Genomic DNA, 21,130 nt, shown 5'->3' with positions numbered 1-21,130 from the left:
AAGTGTGACGAAATATGGCCAAGCACGTCAAGTTTCAATGTATTTCTGAAAGTAAGGTTTTTGTTCCTGAGTGCATTAGGTCAGTGGCCCCCAACCTTTTTATTGCCGAGGATGGCCTAGAGATGGTCATACTTTAGCATGTTGGTGTTCCCGCTAAAGCCTTTTTTGTTTTTGCCCCGATTTTCCCTTTACGGCAATCTTACGACGTGCTGCAGTGTGCGCTCTGTTACCTGGTGATGTGTTGAACATGCCCAATCTAAAATCGGGCATCTTCAACATTGCCTTGGCCCTTTTATATCAGCCTGTGGGGTTTTCCCTGACTGAACGCAGCCTGTTGGATGTGACAGGGAGCCAATCAGAGAGCCCGGTGACGTATGAACGAAGGGGGAATCCCAAACAGTTGACATGGCAACTGAGAGTCCGGTGGACATCGGAGGTGATATATGGAAATGTTTATTACTATATGTAGAGGTCATTTTTATATATGTTTATTATTATCAATACAGTTTTGCTATGAGTCGAAACGCTTCATGAATCATTTACCCATCGCCATTGTCATGAAATTCAGATGCTTTGACTCGCTTTGCTCTCCAAGAGGTTAACTCCTCCCACAGAGCCTCCTTCTCACTTTATTGCCGGGTGACTGTTAAGGAGTTTAGTGAAAACTAGATTCAAGCAGTCTGCATTTATGCATCAAATAAATGCTGCTTTTAATCCCACTGTGAGCGCGTAGTTAGTGACAGCTACTGCATTCTTGGGCAACGCAGATGCTGCTGTTTTCAACAGAAGTAATGTGAAAAGACCCGGATGATGATGACGAAAAACCCCGGATGCTTCTTCAACATCGTCAGCAGAGAACCGCGGTGACGTCAAAAGGTACAAGGTTATATTAATAGGAGCATAGTTATGTATCGGGCAGCACAGTGGCGCAGTTCGTAGAACCGTTGCCTTGCAGTCGGAAGGTTCTGGGTTCAAATCCAGCTTGGGGTCTCTCCTCTGTATGGAGTTAGCATGTTTCTCCCTGTGCTTGCGTGGGTTTCCTCCGGGTACTCCGGTTTCCCCCACACTCTAAAACATGCAATCACGTAAGTATGTCTCTCTCTCCTTAGGTGTGAGTGAGTGAAAGGTGGAATGAATGGATAGGTTTTTTGATGATTGTACTAGTGAAGTATCACTAGTACAATTTGACACGGTCCAGCATGTGTCACCTCCCATAGGTTAACTCCTATGGGTTAACCGTGTCGGTGCGCATTGATTTCAGTAAGTCACGTGACCGTGCCAAACTGGTTATAAGCAAGCAAATCTGTCAACGGTCATCTGTCAGATAATTCTACTTTTTTTTTTTTTCCCTGATTTTCCCTTTACAAAAACATTTTACTTTCGTGACAATTTTAGCTCACGCTAACCACGTTTCTCCCGTCTGGGAGTGATGAGAGACAATGACACCTGAAGTGTGCAAAGAAACTTTCCAAAAACATGGATCTGTTTCTGACTCATTTTGCTGCTTGTGGCTCAATGTTGACGAGCAAGACGTAACCGAGAGAATCCAGTGAAAGGATTTTAAAAATAAAAAATCCTCCAGACTCAAGTAATGTACAAAACGGAAATATTAAATAATTTCTTGCTCGGCCGGTACCAACTGGTCTATGGACTGGTTGCGGTCCGCGGCCCGGGGGTTGGGGACCACTGCATTAGCTGACTGTAATTTGGCTTTGCATGTTGTTTTGGGAGTAATGGGGTCTTCTTCTATAACTTACCTACTTCAAGTGGGGATCTTCACACAGTCTTTTGGTTTTGTCTTAATGTTGATGTATATATTCTACATCAACATTATGACCACATCCATTGACTATGAGGACATTTCAATGGTGTTTGCATACAATCATTTTGACTTCAGGCATTTGGAAACTTGATGAGCCAAACTTATGGAGTTTCACAAGAAGTTCTAAAAGCAAACTTTTGGTCCCACTTCTTTATGCATTTAGTTTGATTTTTGTACAACAGCGAACTATCAGTGTTAGTATTCCATCATGTAAGCCTGGTGTAGCGTGGGATAGTTGTTTTTGTGTTTTTTTGTTGTTGTTTTTTTGTCTATGGATGGAGACATTTATAGAAATGATTCCATTATTTACAAGGAATTTTAAAAAACAACAAAAAACAAATAAGTTTTTAGAGTTTGGCCTAAAACTTTGAACATATTCAGTCCATTTCAATATGTATATATAAAAAAGAAACTTGTGTGAGTAGGCCATTTTACTACTACTCCAAGGACAAGGGGCCCACACTCCCCTAAATCCAGCCTGTAAATAAGAGCCAGAAGACAGGAAGACAGTCAGAGGCTTCTTCTGGGTTGCTGTAACACACACTGCCCATGTAACATTCTTCCTGTCCATCGGCATCATATGAGTTACAAGAACATTCCATTTCCCACTGGGATTAACAAAGCATTTTGATTTGAATTATGTCACCAATAAAGCTTGCAGCAAACTGCAAAGTAACGTTTTCACCCGAAACCATAATTGACTAAGACAGATCAGCAAATCCAACAAATGAGCAAAGTCCACAGCAAAACTTTCATTTTCAGAAAAGCAACTATATTTGAATACTTATGCAGGTGCGTTTAGATGAAAAGTTTAGATTTTCGGTCATATCTTAATTGTATTTAAATGACGTGCGTTTAATTTTGTTGCATAATTGTAGAATTAAAACAGGGGGGAAAAGCGGTGTGAAAGCAGAGAGGGGACACCGAGGTCAGCTCCTCTCTACGGTTGGATTTTTTTTGAAAGAACCGGTTGGATACTCGCAGCTCTGCTCGCGACCAATCGGAAGTGAGCTTTTTTCCCGCTGGTCGGCCCCGGAGTTTGAGTTTCCCGCAAGCTTTTTTATTCGACTTGAATGAAATGATTCGCTTTCCAGGATGAATATGAGCAATTTTTCCCTTTAACCACACTAGAGGATATTCGACAGGTAAACACAGAGAAACGGTCGTCTATGACAGTGTCAGCCCGAAGCGGTTTGCTTGGATGAGTTTTTTTAGCGGACATTTGTTCAGGCCGGGCTTCCATTTTAGCAAGCCGACTAACTATGCTAACGTTAAGCTAGCAGTTTGGCTTGGCTTCTATGGTTCGCTCAAGTTAGCCACGGTTAGCTTTCTTGCAACAAGCTGTCATGGCGCCTCCAATTTAAGAATGACTTTGAAATAATGCCTAAGCAATTTAAACACATTCACCTCCTCGCCGTTACTACTTCCGTTGTTTGTCAAGGAGTTGTTTGAGCCCTTTTGCTAATAAGTTTTCCATTTAGCATTTTGGAGGCGGCTTTGTCTATTTTCTGGAGTCCGGTGTAATGGCTGACTACTGGTGACAAGAGATGCGGCTCAACAGGGAATTTCTCGGTTGCTTGAATCCATGAGATTTCCAGCATCGCTCCTTTCTCCCCAGGTTATAGTCGGAGCCTTTCTTGCATGACATGATAGCCGAAGTTCCTGTTTCTCGCTAGCCGGTAAAAAGCGGGCGTTTTGACGCCGTGTATAGAATTTTAGCCGTGTTCTTGTGTTGCTACTGGTAATGTTACCCGGATTATACGCGATTCTTAATTCCATTATTAAGTCTAACTGAAACGCGTTGACTTTCAGCAATTATTCGGCCTCCGGTTCGCTTCGCTCCTGCTTGTCAGCTGCTTCACTTTCCGCGGCTTTTGCAACGATTGCTGGTGGCAGTTTTCACCACCCACTCACTGGGGCTTTTGCCGAATACGGGGGAGCCTTCACCCTGCTTGGCCCCGGTCTGCAGCGAGCACCATAGCCGCTCTTCTTCCCAGGGAACTCGGTAATGTCGTGGTGAGAGAATTTCCGGCTACTCGGTCTCTTTATTTGATGTGTAAAATTGATATACTGAACATAAACTGGAGTGGACATCGTCGGTTGTGCTTTTCCACATATTTTTATGTTAATAATGTAGGTTTTAATGTTCTAAATATGCCGTTTGCGTACGTTTATGTGTAAAACTATGGCGGTTTATTGTCGAATTTCCAAAACGCCGTTGCTTAGAGATGAATTTACTGTTGCAGTGAACTCTCAGGGCGACCCTATGCTGAGAGGGGCCCTAAATAAAATTGAATTTTGGGGGCCCACACACACAGTTGAGCCCTCCAGGCAGCACAACGCCACTCAACTCTCTTTTTATATTGTCCATGCTTGATCATTTTCCTGTTCTTAACTTTACAACGTGTCTACAGTTTAACTAATGAGCCAGTAACGCATTAAAGTGGCAGCTTCTGGGCCACATCTGGCAATGTAGATGTTCTGGATGGTGGAAAAGCAAATCTGAAGATTGGGGGGGGGGTCAAATCACATTCTCATTTTGAATGTGTGTGTGGGTTTTTTTCCTATTTGGGTAGCTTGGAAATGCTTGGAATTCAATTTTTAATGTTATGTCTGGTGGTCGTGAATACACACCTTGCATGCAAATAAGACACTGCCTTATTTGCTCCAGCTTTGTTTCAGATTTGGGCAAAATATCCTCACACCTGACATCAATGATGCTAAAGGTTACAGAGTGTGGTGGAGGCGATGGTTTACTGTTGCAGTTATGGTGCAGCACAGTCAACACAGTTTAAAGAAAGAGGGAATTGCTCACTTGATGTGCAGGGAATGTTTCAGGCTTCTTTGTTTTGATTATTTTTACAGTTTCACCTGAAAAAATCATCCATTTTAAAGAGGATGTGCCAATCAGGCATCATGTCTGATCAAAGAGGATTAGCCTGTTGTGTTTTAAAAGGCCAGTATTTTGGAAAATCCACTTTTTTTTAGCATTACATCATGTTATAATGTTATTCCCTCATCAAAATCATACCTGGAGTGTTACCTGGATTCTTTCATGCTTGTTTAATCTCCCATGGGAACCATTCAGCTGGACCTAGTTCTGCCTTCAAGGACAAAGCTCCTCCTCTATGTTGCAGTTTCCAAACTTCTGCGCTTTGGCCTCACAGAGCAGTCCTCCCTTGTGACTCCCCCGCTCAGCTGCTTCAGACTAGCCAGGCAAACACCTGGTGGAACTACTCATCTGTTGAGCGTATTATTGGAGCTACTTCTCAGTGCAATGTTGGTAAAAACGTCATTAAAGGGTTAATAGAGGAGCCATGTTGTGATAACATTCTGACAGCAAAGTTTCAGAAAGACCAAGAGTTTTTAAAGAGACAAAGGCCCAATTTCAAGTCATTCATGTATATAAAATTTCTTTTAATTTATATTTTTAAAACGACTGAAGTTACCATAGTTACATGTTTGTAATATGTAATGATTCGACATGGATGGAAAATACATGATTGGGGCCCTTTAACTGGTGTGAATGTATGTTCCTGCTGCAGTTCGGTGAGCGTGGACGGGTCAGATGGGATGGACGGCATCGGTAGCTCCCTGCCTGCAATGCCTGAACCATCCAATCCGGTCAGCATGAAGCAGCCGCCCGAGTCCCTGAGCACCCTGAAGGGCAGGGCGGATATGGGTAGCGACCCGACTCTGCTGTTGGACAAAGCCGCCACGCAGCTCGCCGCCACGCTCCAGGACGGCGTCCTCCAGAAGATGTCCGGACATAACCACAGCCACGAGAGGCTAAAGGACCTCACCTCTCTGGTGCTGAACGGCGACCAGGATGCTCTGCCCAAGCTCTGCACCCCAGAGCCACCCATGCTGAAAGGCGACGAGGCGCCCGCCACCAACGACGGCCATCAGCACAACTGCACGCCTCATGCCGAGGCCGAGCTGAAGGCGACCGTACCGCAGGCGGCGGAGCAGCTGGAGCCTTCCTGTGCCGACGGGACCGGTTTGGTCACAGCCACAGAGAGCGCTTCACCTGGACCTGAGTTGGGACAGGAAGTGAAGAAAAGGAGGGGGAGACCCCACAAACCAAAACTTATTCTGAACCGCAGCTCTGTCATCGCCATGGAGACGCCTGAGCACAAGGAGGTTATAGGAGAAGCGGAAGCGGCAAATGAGGTAGAAAGCCAAAAGGTAAAAATCTCTCTATGAAGTGTTTTATAGTGCTGGTTTGGCTGTTGATACTGAGATATTTTACAGTTTTCAAATGTAAAATATTATTATTGTTCTTAAAATGTTTTTTTCTGCAAAAATTTAACAAAATGAATTGATTATTTAAGTAGTAATTGATTAATCATTAACTGGAGTATACAGACTCCAGTATTATTTCTTTGCTGAAAAATACACTCGGAATATAAATTAAGCCAAAAATTCTTTTAGAACAAATCATAAGGAAAATCTGCAGAATTTGCATATTTTTAAAAATTAATTTAGTCATTAGAATAATTAAAATTATCATTAGTTGCAGGTCTAGCAAAATTTCTAAATCGAAAACCAAAGAACATGTTTAATTTAAAAAATCAAGAGGGAATGGAAACAAACAAATATACATTATTATATGTATGTTTGTTTGTTTATATATATATGTTTTCTAGCTACAGTTTCACATTTATGCTTCAGGAAGTTAATGTCTTTATTCTGGCTGGTGCCAATATCTGCCAAGCTGGAGGGGTTGCCATGACGCTGTGCTGAATAACAGATAATCAAACCCAAAAATCAGAGATGAGATTATGTTTATTTTCAAGACTGAGAGCCTTTGAATGACTGAGCAGAGCAGCAGGTTGTCCTGTCTATAACACCTGGCCAGAACAGAAGCAGAGAGCAGCATCTAATGGACGGCAACAGGCGTCAGTAAAGTCAGCCAATACTAAATACGCTTTCGGTTTTTCTCCTCCTCAGCCCGCGGCCGTGTCCGAACAGCCAGAGCCAATAACAGAAGAGCGTCCCGTACCTACGCGGTTCTGTGTGGGGGATCTGGTTTGGACCAAGGTGTCGGGGTACCCATGGTGGCCCTGCATGGTGACCACAGACCCAGAACTCAACAGTCATTTCAAACAGAAACAGAAAGGTGACGACCATAAACACCGGAGCTTTATTAATAGGAGAAATAATCCTGTTGGTATATTTTGCTGTAACATCCATGTTTTTGTGTCGTCTGTAGCCTCCAACAGCAGGTTAGGCCTCCTTTACCACATCCAGTATTTTGGGGACGCTCCAGAGAGAGGCTTCGTCTTTGAGAAGAACATGGTGACCTTCACTGGGGAGGAGCAATATGTGGAGCTTAGCCAGAGAAACAAACCACCGGCCTCTAGCGCTGCTCATAGAAAGGTTAGTTACCTTTTACGACTTGATTTAAAAAAAATTTTTGCATGTCCTGCAAAAACTAAACATTTCACTTTATCAAAAAATTTTATAGAACAGCCATAATCAGGGATTTATGCAGATGGATTTTTTTTTCTTTAATTAGAGCAAAATTACCATTCAAAAATATAAATGTTCTACTAGGGCTGAAACGATTCCTCGAATGATTCGAGTACCTCAATTATTACAATTCCTTGAGCAAAATTTACCTGCCTCGCAGCTTCGTTAATTTATGTTTTATTATTTTGCGCACCATGTTCCTGCCAGAACATTATTTGCGTTACACGTAGCTCTGACTTCCGCCTCTGAGTTGTTGACGAAAACTTGGTGTTAGCGGCATAACGTCCAATTTTCAAGTTTGGCCCTGGGGTATTTTATTGATTGACGATGAGACCCGAGTTTTCATCGTTTTTGGTGGACCAATAAGTATTCTTAAAATGACTGGCGCGATACCTGGAGTACGGCACTTTTTCTCCTCCGAGAGCTGCTAGTTGAAAGCGAATGGTGAGAAGAGCGCAGTGGGAGTATTTATACAGGTGAGCGGAGAGACTGAACACTGCAGGCAAGTAGTTGATGGTAGCTTTACTTAGGAACCGCTCAATAAATTTTATATCATCCCGGTCTGAACAAACGGCTGGCTGAGCACATCGTGGCGGTACATGAGTTTCTGAGTGTGATGAACGAAAGTGCCATAAATATTCCGTATTGCTCCCCCGTTCTGACATTTGTCTGATGGTCTACCGTCGTCTTTATCCCTGACTTACATTTGGCTGTCAACTGGTCTACTGCCTCCTCTCAACCCTCATCTTGTGTTCGTTTGTTTGCCTGCCAGATTTACCAATATTTTATTTTAAACATTTTTTTATCTGATTACTCGATTAATCGTAAGAATAATTGATAGATTACTCAATTTCTAAAATATTCATTTACAACGGCCCTATTTTCTACAATAGAAAATATTAAATGCAACACAAAGTACTTGTCTTTTGATCATGCTTTTCGTTCTTTTTAATTTCACAGCAAATGGTATCACATATATAAACTGACTCCTACTGATGATCAGACTTCAGATGACCCAAATCTACTTCTATTTGATTAAACGTCGCTTAATACAGCAAACATTATTAAAGAGAGATTGACCCAAATCCTGTTATTACTGAGACTAGGTAGAATGTTTTACTTATTATTCTTTTGAGCCCAAAAGAATTTGCAAACTGGCTATCTTTCTTTTAATACCGCAAAGAAATGTTTACATTTTGGATCCACAATGATTTAAACCTCCCTTTTCTACAGAAAAAAAACTTATTGTGTCCTAAATGTATTGTTGACTATAACGTAATGGTTTAGATTAAATGCCGCCTTCCATTTGTAGTCGGAAATCAACTGGAATGCTCCTCCGAAGTTGAACTTCCCACTTGGAAAATTTGAGAATTTTTCAAACATCGACTTCGACATCCAATATGGCCGCTCCATCCACCAACTTGATCAACTTTTATTTAACCAGGATATTAAAAATCCTCCATGAGATTAAAAATTCTTACAAAACAGTCTTGAGCTGTCACGGTAACATTTATTTTACAAGACGCACATTTAAGAGTTCATCTAATATCACACAAAGCTCAACTCTAAACTGAATGAATAAAGTTATGTTTGCATGTGAAAGATGCAGCTTAAAATAATTTTGACTACTTGTTGTGTCGCCATATTGGAAATATGTAACATCCTTTTCTCCCGTTGCTTCATTGTTTTGCGACTTTACTGTTCTATCCCAGTAAAATGTTAAGTTCTGTGGTTGTGACAAAATCTGAATAAGTTCAAAAGTTTTAAATCCTTTAGAGAGACTTTATATTTAAAACAAAAAAGCAAATCTCAAAGTGTCTCATGCTGCAGAGTTTATATCTTGTCTGGTTTGCAGATGGCTCCCTCGGTTCCCCGTAACCTCCAGGCTCAGTGGAACATGGGCGTCATTCAGGCCAAAGAGGCTGTCAGCATGGCACCGGACCAGCGCATCGACAGCTTTGGATTTACTTACGACGGGAATGGGCCCCATCTGAACCCTCTCATTTTGGAAAAGTTGAATAAGAAACCCACTGACGAGACGCACCGAGAGTCGGAACCCAGGCTGGACCCGGACGTCCCCTCCCTGCCAGCAAGTTTATTTTTGATGATTCCAGAAAACTTTTTCTTGAGGGGTTGAAACTAATTCAGAATATGCTAAGAGCATTTGGAAATTGAATTGGGTTTAATGTTTTAAAATGACTCAATTAATGTTTTATTCTCTTTGTAGAATCCCATAGCTTTTCCTCCAGAGGCACAAACTCAAACATTTGAGTCTCAGAAGAAAAAGAGACGGCCCAAAGTGGCTCAGAGTCCCGCCAAGCTAGTGAGAAAAAAGAAAGCGACTCCAGTCAATGGTGTTGTTGTCCCCAAGAGGAGAAGGAAAGCTAAACCTGTCACGACCACTGATGACCCAGAGGAAGCCTCGCCTCAGGTTGCTCTTCCAGGTTAGATCAAAATAAAACGTCTTTTGTTTTTCTTTTTTTTAATACGTAGCAACGGCCGTCCATTGCCTGCTACATTAGTACATTTTAAGTATGGTAATAAAATGTTTATTTTCTTATTTAAAAAAAAGAAATTGTTTGCCTTTTTTCCATTGTGTTTTTAATGTTGTACAAAATAAGCTAAAGTGGTTAAATGAAAAGTTAGCAGAACGTGACCATTCTCTTCTCTCGATTAGTCGTCAGAATAATTTTCTACTAAAATAATCGCTCGTCGAAGCTCTAATCTTGTTTGGTTGAAATTGAAGAAAATAAAAATAAAACTGCAAGAATGAATTTATCATTTATTTTACTCAAACTAGTTGAATATCTTAAATAATTTTTGGTTTTAGGGAGGACAGAGCAAAAGAAGAGGTGTAAAAGGCCTCCAGCAGATGCTGCAGCAGACAAGGATCAGCAGCCCAGAAAGAGACGGAGAAGTGACAAGAAGGCAGAAAACGAGGTAAACACACACACGGCATCAGACAATTTAGTTTAGCTATCTGGTGTTTAACACAATCGCACTCATGCAAAGTTTACTTTCCCAGGCCTCAGTTTCAGAGGAGGCAAACAAAAAGCGGAGAAGAAAGAAGAAAACCGACATTAAAGATCTAAAAGAACCAAGAAAGCGAACAAAGAAGTCAAAAGGTCTGATTCACTTGCAGAGATGGGATTTGATCACCTAAAATAAATGATTTTTTTCCTCCCCCAATGTTAAATATCAGTTACTGCTTGAGATTTTTTGTGTGCTTTGAACTAATCCTAACCAAACTTGTGACCTGAAACAGATGAGCAGAATGTGGAGAAGCCAAAGCGGCGGAGGAAAAGAAGGCAGGATGGAGAGAACCAGGGCGGCGCCTCCAAGCCTCCAAAGAAGAGACGCTCCTCTCCCTGTCCTGACACTGAGGTCAGACACACACCTGAGTGGAGACGTCTTCACATAAGACGTCCACAAACTATAAACATTTGTGAAATGAATCTACTGTCATATTCAATAAATTTAAATGAGTTCCAATGGGACTAATTTGCCAGATTACAAATACCTTTAGAAAATAACCTTAAAAAACTTTTAATTAAATTCACATTTTGTGATATAAATGTATTTATATATTGGTTTGAAATAATAGTGTGATCTTAAATAATTTAATTGGCTGAAAGCAGAAAAATAATCATTGACACAATAAAAGGTTGAAAACGTCAGCCTGCTTGGAAATAACTTGGTGAAATGAATTACTTAAACAAAACTTTATTATATTTATGGAATATGACTAAGTTTCACTTTCTGAAGCAAGGGACCAAAAACATAGAATTTTTTCATGATTAAAATTATTTTCCGACATAGCTGCATTTAATGTTCGGTTTGCTTAGATATTTTCCATGTGATAAATCTCCTTTTGAATGTGTTTTACATACAGCTTGTATTTACACAGTAACATGTTAATATTTTAAATCATATGTAGAAAGTTGACAATCTGAAGGGAAATCTTTGTAAATGTTCGCCGAATTTGTTATAAAGCAAAGATTTTGGTTGTTAAAGTGCGGAAAAAAAAGATCCACCAAAGTGGGTGGATCTATTGGCTGCAGCCAATAGGAATATTCAACTGCATAGGCACTGTTCTGCCTAAGGAGGGCAGCACTGACACGGTTTTAGGCAAAATAAGGCAGAACTAATCAAATTTACACCCAAATGTCCAAATTGACACAGAAACCATATATTTAAAAAGTTGAATTGGTACTTTAAGAAAGTAGATTAATAGGAAATGACTCGTGTTGAACCTCATTTCATTGGTTTCCTGCATGTTGTTTCAGGGTTCAGCAAGTGAAGAACGTCCAGATTCTCCAAGCGACAGCCTAGACGGGACAAAGAAAGGCGAACGGAAGAAAGAGTTTGTCTGTCAGGTAGTGCTTTAGTGATTTATCCCTCTTGGTTTCAGTGAATCTTGTCTTCACGCCTATGAATATTTTTTCTCTCCATCCAAACGCTGGACACGCTTCCAGGTGTGTGAGGTGGCCGGTGAGGACCTGGTGCCGTGTGAAGGCCAGTGCTGCGGCATGTTCCACCTGCACTGTCTGGGTGGAACCCTGAAACCCGACGACAAGCTGCTATGTCAAGAGTGCAGCATGGGTATGAAGAGAAAATGCCACAAAACCACAATTCTTTAGTCTGACGTTCATTGGAAACGTCAGTTTTTGTTTTTTTTTAGCGATAGTGGTTCGAGATCAAGGTGTTAAATTAGTCAAGTTTTTTAAAGTCATATTTGATATATGTATTTAGAATTTTTATAACAATTGACATAGTTGCTTGATTATGTTGTAAAATGCCACTTTGTGCCTGAAAAACACATGATACTGTCCCTTTAAGTGTGGATGGTAAAGCAACATAAATTATTGTTCCAGACTTTTTCCTTTATGTCCTTGAAAATGTGGTAAAGTGGAATTTTGGCCTGGAATCTGGAGGAACCCAAATAGGTTGCTTGTCACCGTGGTTCTCCCTCCTCGTAGCCGTTGAGCCCGCCTCTTCCCTCCTCAGGACTCCACTCGTGTTTCATCTGCAAGCAGTCTGAGGCCGAGGTGCGGCGCTGCCACGTCCCCCACTGCGGCAAGTTTTACCACGAGGGCTGCGTCCGCCTCAACCCGCTCACCGTGTTTGACAACAAGGGCTTCCGCTGCCCGCTCCACTCCTGCCTCAGCTGCCACTACGGCTGCCGCACCAAGCAGAAGGCAACCAAAGGTCAGGCCCATCCATCAGGTCGGTTTTCACGTTTTCAGCAGCCTCTGGTCTAACCTGGCGCCACGGCGCTCTGTGTGCTGCAGGACGGCTGATGCGCTGCCTGCGATGCCCTGTGGCGTACCACGTAGGTGACCTGTGCGTCGCCGCCGGGAGCGAGACGATCACAAACACGGCCATCATTTGCACCAACCACTTTAACGCCAAGAAGGGCTACAGCCACCACAGCCACGTCAACGTCAGCTGGTGCTTCGTTTGCTCCAAAGGTCAGTGAGGGTCTCTGAGAGGAGTTTCATTTTAACCATGTTCATTCCCCCATAAAGTATGTAGACATGATGGGACCAAATCAATAACCACAGTATGGATAGGAGATTCAAAATATCCAAAATATTTTTGTACCAGATTCGATTTTCAATTTTAATCTTTTTTTTCCTCACTTTCTTTTCTGAAAAAGAAATTTTGATTTACAGAAAATATGTTTAAAGTGTTTTTTACTTCAATAATCCCTTCTGTACCAGCCTATGAGAATATTTGTTTTAAGTTTTTGTTTAATTCTGAGAATATATTAGCACAATAAAGATGTGATTTTATGCAAAAAAAAAAAATCAGCAAAATTATGAAGAAAAAGGCTTATTTAGTAAGAAAAAAGGTTTGATCATTTTTATCATAAGTTCTCATAAAATCTCCTAACATTTTGACTTTATTCTTGTAATATAGTTTATTCTCGTGTTACTACAATTGTTTTCTTGAAATATTGTTATATTCTGTGGTAGAATAGATTCTGTGAAACAAGTCGGCGGCTCTCTGTGTGCGGACATCAGTCTGAACTGTGGAAACGCAAGGATTGCATTTTCCAAAATTTAAATCTTCAAAAACCAAAAAAATAGATTTTGAAAACTGATGTAAGGCCCAGCCAAAGCCTGAGCTCAACGTTTCCTGTTGTTCTGTTTCACCAACTGAGCATCAAATGGTTTTACAAGGCATTACAAAGTCTTTTCCCCTCATTTTGTTTTTGTTTGTTTTTTATCACTCAAACATTTAAATTTTGGCATTACAGAAAAGCTCCCTTTTAAAAATAGAAGTTGAACATATAATTGTCACATGAAACTCTTCTAAAGCTTGTGCACACTTCCATAATGTCCAGGACCTTTTTGATCATTTTAAATGAAATCTTTGTTCTGCTTCATAAAACTCGCTGGCCTTCCAGATGTCCTCTGTTTTCTCTGCATGTCTTGTGGAAAACGTTAGTGGTTCTTCCATTAAAGCCAGATGTTTGGACTCCATAACTAATGAATGTTCTTACCTGAGGTGGAGCGTTTCTGCCCCTCCAAGCCTCTTAGTTGTGACTTTGTGATTATTGCTCCTCTTCGTTTGCCTTAAATCTGTTACATGTTATCCCGTTACATGTAACAGGATAACGCTGCATGTTTTAAAAGCACTACAATTTGGATTATTGTTTTGGCGAAGGTGTCGTCTTTAAGGACTAGTTTCCATGTGTGAACAGTAATGTGTTGGGTTTTTGCTCTGCTCTAACTGCGTCTCCATGTCCGGTAGGAGGACAGCTGCTGTGCTGCGAGTCGTGCCCTGCAGCGTTCCACCCCGACTGCCTCAACATCGCCATGCCCGACGGGAGCTGGTTCTGCAACGACTGCCGAGCCGGCAAGAAACCAAAGTACAGAGACATCATATGGGTCAAGCTGGGGACATACAGGTGGGCGGAGCAGCTGAATGCTTCCTGTGTGTGTGTGGCGTAAAGACGTTAACCGCTCCTGATTCTTGTCCAGGTGGTGGCCAGCAGAGATCCACCACCCCAAAAACGTCCCCACAAACATCCAGCACCTCCGGCATGAGATCGGAGAGTTTCCGGTCTTCTTCTTCGGCTCCAAGGATTACTTCTGGACTCACCAGGGCCGAGTGTTTCCCTACATGGAAGGAGACAGAGGCAGCAAGTACCAGAAGAACGGCATAGGCAAAGTCTTTAAGAATGGTAAAAACCTGCAGTTCAGTCGGTTTGTGATGTTTGCTTTTAGTGATATCCACTTGGTGCGTCTCTAGAATTTTTTCCCCCCCTTTAAATCTAAAAAAATAAACCACCTTTTCTTCTACCGTGTTCCTAAAGACTCCATAAACTAACTGAGAGTGAAGCTGAAGTGTTTGTGTCGTTTGGTCTTCAGCTCTGTTGGAGGCCGAGGCTCGATTTAAGGAGATCAAGATCAAACGGGAAGCCAAGGAAGCTCAGGAAAACAGCCGGAAGCCGCCTCCGTACAAATTCATCAAGGTGGGAACCGCTCCGGACCCCTCTGTTTCTGAGCTCCGTTCTCGCCGTCCCCTCAGGGCGCTGCCTCCTTGCTGCGTTTGGTTTGGACATCTTTGTGCGTTTCTGCCTGCAGGTCAACAAACCCTTCGGCAAGGTGCAGGTCTACACCGCCGACATCTCCGAGATCCCCAAGTGCAACTGCAAGCCGGCCGACGAGCGCCCGTGCGGCTTCGAGTCGGAGTGCCTGAACCGCATGCTGCAGTACGAGTGTCACCCCCAGGTGTGTCCCAGCGGGGAGCGCTGCTGCAACCAGGACTTCACCAAGCGCCTTTACCCAGACACCAAGATCATCAAGACCCCAGGCAAGGGCTGGGGGCTGATCGCCCTGAGAGACATCAAGAAGGTGAGGAGAACATTTTGAGATCACTCTGCCAGAACCTGAATGTGAAACTGATCTTGTCCATCATTCTTATCCACCTCTTTAAGAATCATCTGACTGACCCGCCTACCGGGCAGCTAACAGTCGCTCTTCTGTTACCATCCCTTCAGGATGTTGCCATGATTCTTTGTTTTTTTGTTTGTTTCTGTTGTTTTGGAGGATGGGTTGTAATTGCTGCGGTCTAAAATTAAACATTTTTGCGACGTCTTTTTCAAACAGTAGCTAATGTTGTTTAAGCTTTATTTTTGCCATAACATGGTCTCACAAAAAAATTTTAATTGCTGCACATAACCTTCCTGTCTCCTTTTTCCTATCTAATCCCTCCTTACCTGAGAAGAACCTGCATCAATTTTTCTCCTTTCCCTTTTTTATTTTTTTTCCCCGCCCCCCCAAAAAAAGTCACTGCTTACTGTCATTGAGGGCTATGACACGATGGCCCTTGATGGGGTGACACTACAGGAAGTAAAGAGCCTCCCTGGTGGCGTGAATGTGTGAAACATGTCAGTTGTGTACGTCATTCCAGATGTCTTTGTTCATCACCTTATTTGCCTCTATGAAGGTTTATTCTGCTGGGCTTATTGTGTTTTGCTCAATATGTAAATTATGTAATCTGAACATACGATTGTTCAGATTACAGGTTCCAGCTTTCACGCTTAATATCTTCTCTCTTTTTTTTTTTCACTCTTTCATTCAATTTTGATTGCAATGAACTGAAAGAAAAAAAAACACTATCCTGTCTCTCCAAAATAAAAGCATGGGTATGTTTCCCAAACAGGGTGAGTTTGTGAATGAGTACATCGGGGAGCTGATCGATGAGGAGGAGTGCAGGGCCAGGATCAAGTACGCCCACGAAAACAACATCACCGACTTCTACATGCTCACCATCGACAAGGTGATTAGTGGGAACCACCTGGTTCTGGTTCTGGAGGCTCGGTGAGCCCAGTCCAGCAGCGTTCTGCTCTGCAGTGAACCAGGGTGCTGCTCCCTCTCAGCAGCGCCCCCCCCTGCTGAGAGCTACAGAAACTGTATTGCATTGGGAGTGTTGCTGGACAGACGACTGTAACATTACAGTAGTCGATACTACAAACTGTTGATGACTGAACCTGGTGGCTAGAACTGAGCTAATGACAATAGGAGAGTAACTTGTGATTTTATTTTTATTTTTCCCCCTCGGTTTGGGCTTTTTAAAGGACCGAATCATTGACGCAGGTCCAAAAGGAAACTACTCCCGCTTCATGAACCACAGCTGCCAGCCTAACTGCGAGACTCAGAAGTGGACTGTGAACGGAGACACCCGCGTCGGCCTGTTCGCAGTCTGCGACATCCCAGCAGGTCAGACGAGTTCTCAGTAAATGTAGGCTGCACCTTTTTGTTTCCCTCCTCTCATTGCTCAGCTGAAACGTTTTCCTGACGCAGGAACCGAGCTCACCTTTAACTACAACCTGGACTGCCTCGGCAACGAGAAAACCATCTGCCGCTGCGGCGCTCCCAACTGCAGCGGCTTCCTCGGGGATCGGCCCAAGGTGAGCCTCAGAGTTTACTGCAGGTAGAGGAAAAGCCTGTCCAGGCGGTGAAACGGCTTCAATTCCTCTGTTTCCCCCTCAGAACGCAAACGGCCACACAGAGCCAAAGGGAAAGCGCTTTAAGAGGAAGTACAGGAGGAGGAAAAGCGAGGGAAAGAAGAAGTCTGAAGACGAGTGTTTCCGCTGTGGAGACGGAGGGCAGCTGGTGCTCTGCGACAAGAAGAACTGCACCAAAGCTTACCACCTGTCCTGCCTGAACCTCACCAAACGACCATTTGGTGAGCAGAGCCCCCCCAAACCCCCCCATCCCACCATTACAGCTTCTGCTTTTCTTAATGTAACCATGGTGATGCAGATGTCATTCAAAGAGCTGTAAAGATGAAAAATAGTTGAAAACAGATATACTGTAGTTTTGCTTTCGTTCATTTTGAAAAGCGGGGGGAGAATCTGTAAAATAGAGACACGGCCATTCAATGTTCTGAGGTTTAGTATCCACTGATACAGAAACATGTTGATTTGACTTAAAATATCACTTTTAAACAGACACATATTTATTGAATTACAAATTCATTTCATCACCGGCAAAGTAAACTTGAACACAAGCTCCAGTAGTTTGATCAAATATGGAAAAACGTCTTTGATTTGTTCAGCCAGAGCAATAAGGAGTAAAACAGTCAATGGAAAATAAATGACCTGAAACTGACAAAAGGAAGAGGTGCATGTAAATATAAACTATAACAAACTCTTCTTTCAAATGGTTCAGTAAGTGGAATTAGGAATTCTAAATACCATGTAAAATAATTAATAAAGCATGATGTCACTCAGAGCACAAAACCTTATTTATTATACTGAATATGAATTGAGCATATTGTCACTGAACACAGATGTAGAATATCTTTTTTTTCCAACTTCGGACCGATAATATGAGATTGGTGCATATTGGATTGGTATTTATATATTTATAACATTTGACACATAAAGGCAAAATAACAATGGACATGAGAGAAACTATGAATTATTAATAATCAAAAGGATTAAAGACTAACAAACAGAATGTCTTCCATTTTCATGGGCCAGTGGCTCAGGCTGAGTGTTTTGGGAACATTACTGCCACCTAGTGGCATGTTTGCTGTGCTCAGTTGGCTTTAGTTGGACTGATTTAGTTTCATCTCAGGTGTTTCAGTCAGGGAAACGAAAATCTGCTGACAACAATCTGTTATTGTGAGCTGAGTCCTTTTATTGGGTAAAATCAACTTTCTTCATCTTTTCATTGTGTTCTGATTTTATTCCCTCATGAAAAACAAACCTGGAATATTGAAGCTCTGTCTCTTCCTCTCCTGCGCCCCCTGCAGGCCGCTGGGACTGCCCCTGGCATCACTGTGACGTCTGCGGGAAAAACTCGGAGGCCTTCTGCCAGCTCTGCCCCAACTCCTTCTGCAGGGCCCACCAGGAGGGGGCGCTGCGCCCCGGGGCTGCGGCGGGAGAGCTCTGCTGCGGCGAGCACGACGACGCGGAGGGAGGAGCCGGCCAGGCCCGGACTGCCGGATCAGAGTCCAGCGGCGCCGGCCGCCCCAAAGGCTGCAGGAAGCCGGACGGAGCGGAGAGCAGAACCAAAGGCTCTAAGAGGAAAACACCGGAAGCCTGACCCGACCCGACCCGACCCGAAGAGTGGCCCTCCTCCACAGCAACAGTACGCCGCCACACAAACAGAGGCACCGTACGTATTCATCATCAGGGAACGGTGCTGACCTCTCACACGCTCAGCATTGACCTCCAGCCTCCTCCCTTTTTGTTTTTTGTTTTTTTTTTTAACTTTTGAAAATTTTCAGGTTTTCTTGTACTAGTCTGCACTGAGGTGACCGTCTGTGGTAAAGCACAAAATCAGCTCCGGAAACGCCGCCGCTGGACTTTCCACCAACCCAGATCCAGCATCATAATCACTCACTTCTGATTAGTGCGGCCACAACTAGAATCTCAGTCCATTCATTACTGCCAACAGCAGAGCTCTATTCTTACATCTCTGTTTGTTTATATGAAAATGAAAAATAAAAAAAAAACCAAAACGATGAATGCTGTAGTAGCGTAAGACGTCAGACAGGATGCAGGTGCTTAGTCTTTTTTTTGTAGATCTACAAATGTGCCAGATGGAAGATGGAGCAGCAGGACACTATGGACGGGCCTCTGGTCGTCTTCGTAGCCATAGATCATGTAACTGTAGACATGTTTTAATTTTATGAGCTGTTTTGTTTTAGCTCACATATTTTATTTAGATTTTGTTTTTAATAACAGCACTGGAAATAAAAAGGGGAGGGGGAAACGATCCTTTCCAGAATAGCGGAGATTATGGAACAAAATAAAGAGAAGAAGAAGAAAACCTGTTGAACTGGTGTGAGAGGGAAACACTACAGGAGGCTCAATGAAGGAACGAGAGCAGAACCAGAACCACGACCCGTTAACTCCTCCTGCTTCAGCGTTTACAGACGATCCTCCCTTTGACCATCATCATCATCATCACTATTTCACATCCTGACTGAGGGCGCTGTGTCCGTCGTCTGCTGAGATTTCTGCTGATGTAAAGATTTGGATCGGCTCTTTTTTTATGAATTATTCCTCAGGAGGTTTTAAAGTCTGACGTTCTCTGATTACTGTCAATACTGAGAAGCCCGGCCCCTCAGGCTGATGTGCTTCATTTAAAAAACAAGATCATTTATTGATTCAATAATCAAAACTGTAAAAGCGAAGCGGTTAAATGTTCTCTTGCATCTCGTCCCGACTTTGCTTTGAGAGTTGCTGTTTCCGTGGTGACCCCTTCAGCGCCACTTCCTGCGTTTTTCACGTTTTGTCATCCAGATCCTGCAGACAGTTTTTCAAACTAAAGGTGAATTAAATTTCGACGTTTTCAGAGGTTAAAGCGAAACTTCCGGTTTGGACTGTACGATTAGAACTGCTGGGATATTAAACTGAACATATTTCCCAGTTTTGTTTTGGGACGGTTTCGGATTGAGTCGGTATTCTGGTGCTCTGAGCCTTTCTGTTTTACTCATCGCCACCTTCTGCCGCTCGTCAATCTGAACCTTTGACCTCTGGCCCTGTCGGATTGTTGCAGAACGAAAGTAGGACGGCGTATTGGGGCCGTTGTTGCTGGGCAGGGGAAAAATCCAGCACCTTTCTGCCCAAAGAATTAAAAAAATACAGTTTTCTATTATTCCTCTTTTGGGAGAAAAAAGGGAATTTGAGTTTCAAAAGTTAAATATTTACTAGGAAAAAAGTCAAAAAAATTTTCACATTTATCTCAGACATTTTGAAGAAAAATATTTTCAAATATTTTTGTCTTTTGGAAACTTTGACTTTCTAAAGTTTAAAATGTTCAACTTTGAAATTACTTTTATTTATTTAAATTTTTTTTTTTTTTTTTTTACAAAAGTTTGACTTCAAATTCTAAAATGTACAAATCTTTTCTTCTCCAATTCCCGAAATTAAAGTTCTTATCTGGCAAATGTTTTGTCTCTTCAAACTAAGAAATTAAAAAAAAAAAAAAAGTAATTTGAGTTTTGGCAGAAATTGAACTCTTTCCTGCGTCTGCTGTGGCCCCGACTCGCCGTGGAAGGTCAGAGCGTCTGAAAGTTTCCTTTGTTGGTTTGGAAGAGGCACATTGGAGCGGATGCTGGTTGGAGCCTTCAGATCATTACATTTATCATTATTTCATGTTTAATGTCTCCAATACTCTCTGATCTCACCGAGGTTTGTTTTTTTTTTTCACACAGTGCTTCCCAGATTTAAAAGGATGCCTTTTTGAATTAGCTGTGCCTATTTTGTCTTTAATTTATTTTTCACCCAAAGAGGCGAACAGGGATTCATCCACTGGGGCAGCGGTTCCACTGTTTCTTCTCGGTTCCATCATGCATCCTAACCTTCTGTTGACTGAATGTAGTCCAGCCAGTTTTTCTAATTTTTTTTTTCTCTATTATTATTTTTTTTGTAAGCACTGTAATTCCCTGTAGAGCTGAAGTGTCATGTGTGTAGACGTTTCATTCTATAACTACTGTCATAGCAAACCAGAGACTAATATGTACATAATGTATAAGTGGTAATAGTGATTCATCTATTGTAAATATCATGCAATTTCTTGACCCTTTTTTTTTAATGCAGTGCTGAAACACTTGTGCAGGATCTGTTAGTGAGTCATGCAATAAAGTGATGGAACCATTAAATTCATCTTCTGCCTGGTTTATTTGAAGCCTTTCATCCAGGAGTTTGGTTCCAACTCCAGACTTTTGGTTTTGGTCAAACAGGTCAGATGTTTAAATTGAGACGTAATTATTTTATGTACTTGAGCAGTTTGGGAAAGTTGAATAGTCATGGTGGCTTAAATCCACTTTCACTGAAAATCCTAGAGATTATTTGACAAA

General features: G+C 42.2%; 1 protein-coding gene across 6 annotated transcripts; it reads left to right on the top strand.

The window, feature by feature from the left end:
- Positions 1-931: 931 nt before the first annotated feature.
- Positions 932-20,936, top strand: nsd2 (nuclear receptor binding SET domain protein 2). 6 transcript variants are annotated; one of them, XR_008607901.1, is made up of 23 exons: positions 932-1,085; positions 5,368-6,010; positions 6,776-6,944; positions 7,038-7,204; positions 9,153-9,386; positions 9,525-9,741; positions 10,128-10,237; positions 10,323-10,422; positions 10,563-10,681; positions 11,584-11,673; positions 11,773-11,899; positions 12,305-12,505; positions 12,589-12,768; positions 14,057-14,213; positions 14,287-14,489; positions 14,677-14,780; positions 14,893-15,162; positions 15,974-16,090; positions 16,389-16,530; positions 16,615-16,721; positions 16,804-16,999; positions 18,074-18,438; positions 18,551-20,936. XR_008607901.1 is itself a non-coding variant. In XM_055057232.1 (22 exons), the coding sequence occupies exons 1-22, from the start codon at positions 1,012-1,014 to the stop codon at positions 18,364-18,366; spliced, it is 4,020 nt and encodes a 1,339-aa protein (XP_054913207.1). In that variant the 5' UTR covers positions 932-1,011; the 3' UTR covers positions 18,367-18,543. The 6 variants fall into 6 exon arrangements, 5 of the variants coding, with proteins under 5 accessions (XP_054913207.1, XP_054913208.1, XP_054913210.1 ...); XM_055057232.1 differs by lacking the exon at positions 18,551-20,936 and having other exon boundaries at positions 18,074-18,543; XM_055057233.1 differs by lacking the exons at positions 932-1,085; positions 18,551-20,936 and adding an exon at positions 2,542-2,614 and having other exon boundaries at positions 18,074-18,543.
- The last annotated feature ends 194 nt before the right edge of the window (positions 20,937-21,130 follow it).

The sequence above is a fragment of the Poeciliopsis prolifica genome, unplaced genomic scaffold, assembly GCF_027474105.1.
Source record: "Poeciliopsis prolifica strain line A6 unplaced genomic scaffold, Auburn_PproV2 SCAFFOLD047, whole genome shotgun sequence".
Taxonomy (NCBI): Eukaryota; Metazoa; Chordata; class Actinopteri; order Cyprinodontiformes; family Poeciliidae; genus Poeciliopsis; species Poeciliopsis prolifica.
This window is presented reverse-complemented; position numbering and strand designations above follow the sequence as displayed.

Bases quoted from the DNA above. Each gene is read 5' to 3' on its own strand.
- nsd2 (XM_055057232.1), top strand. From the start codon at position 1,012: ATGTTTCTCCCTGTGCTTGCGTGGGTTTCCTCCGGGTACTCCGGTTTC. The intron at 10,238-10,322 runs GTAAACACACAC...TTACTTTCCCAG, and splicing joins ACAAGAAGGCAGAAAACGAG to GCCTCAGTTTCAGAGGAGGC. The intron at 10,423-10,562 runs GTCTGATTCACT...GACCTGAAACAG, and splicing joins GCGAACAAAGAAGTCAAAAG to ATGAGCAGAATGTGGAGAAG.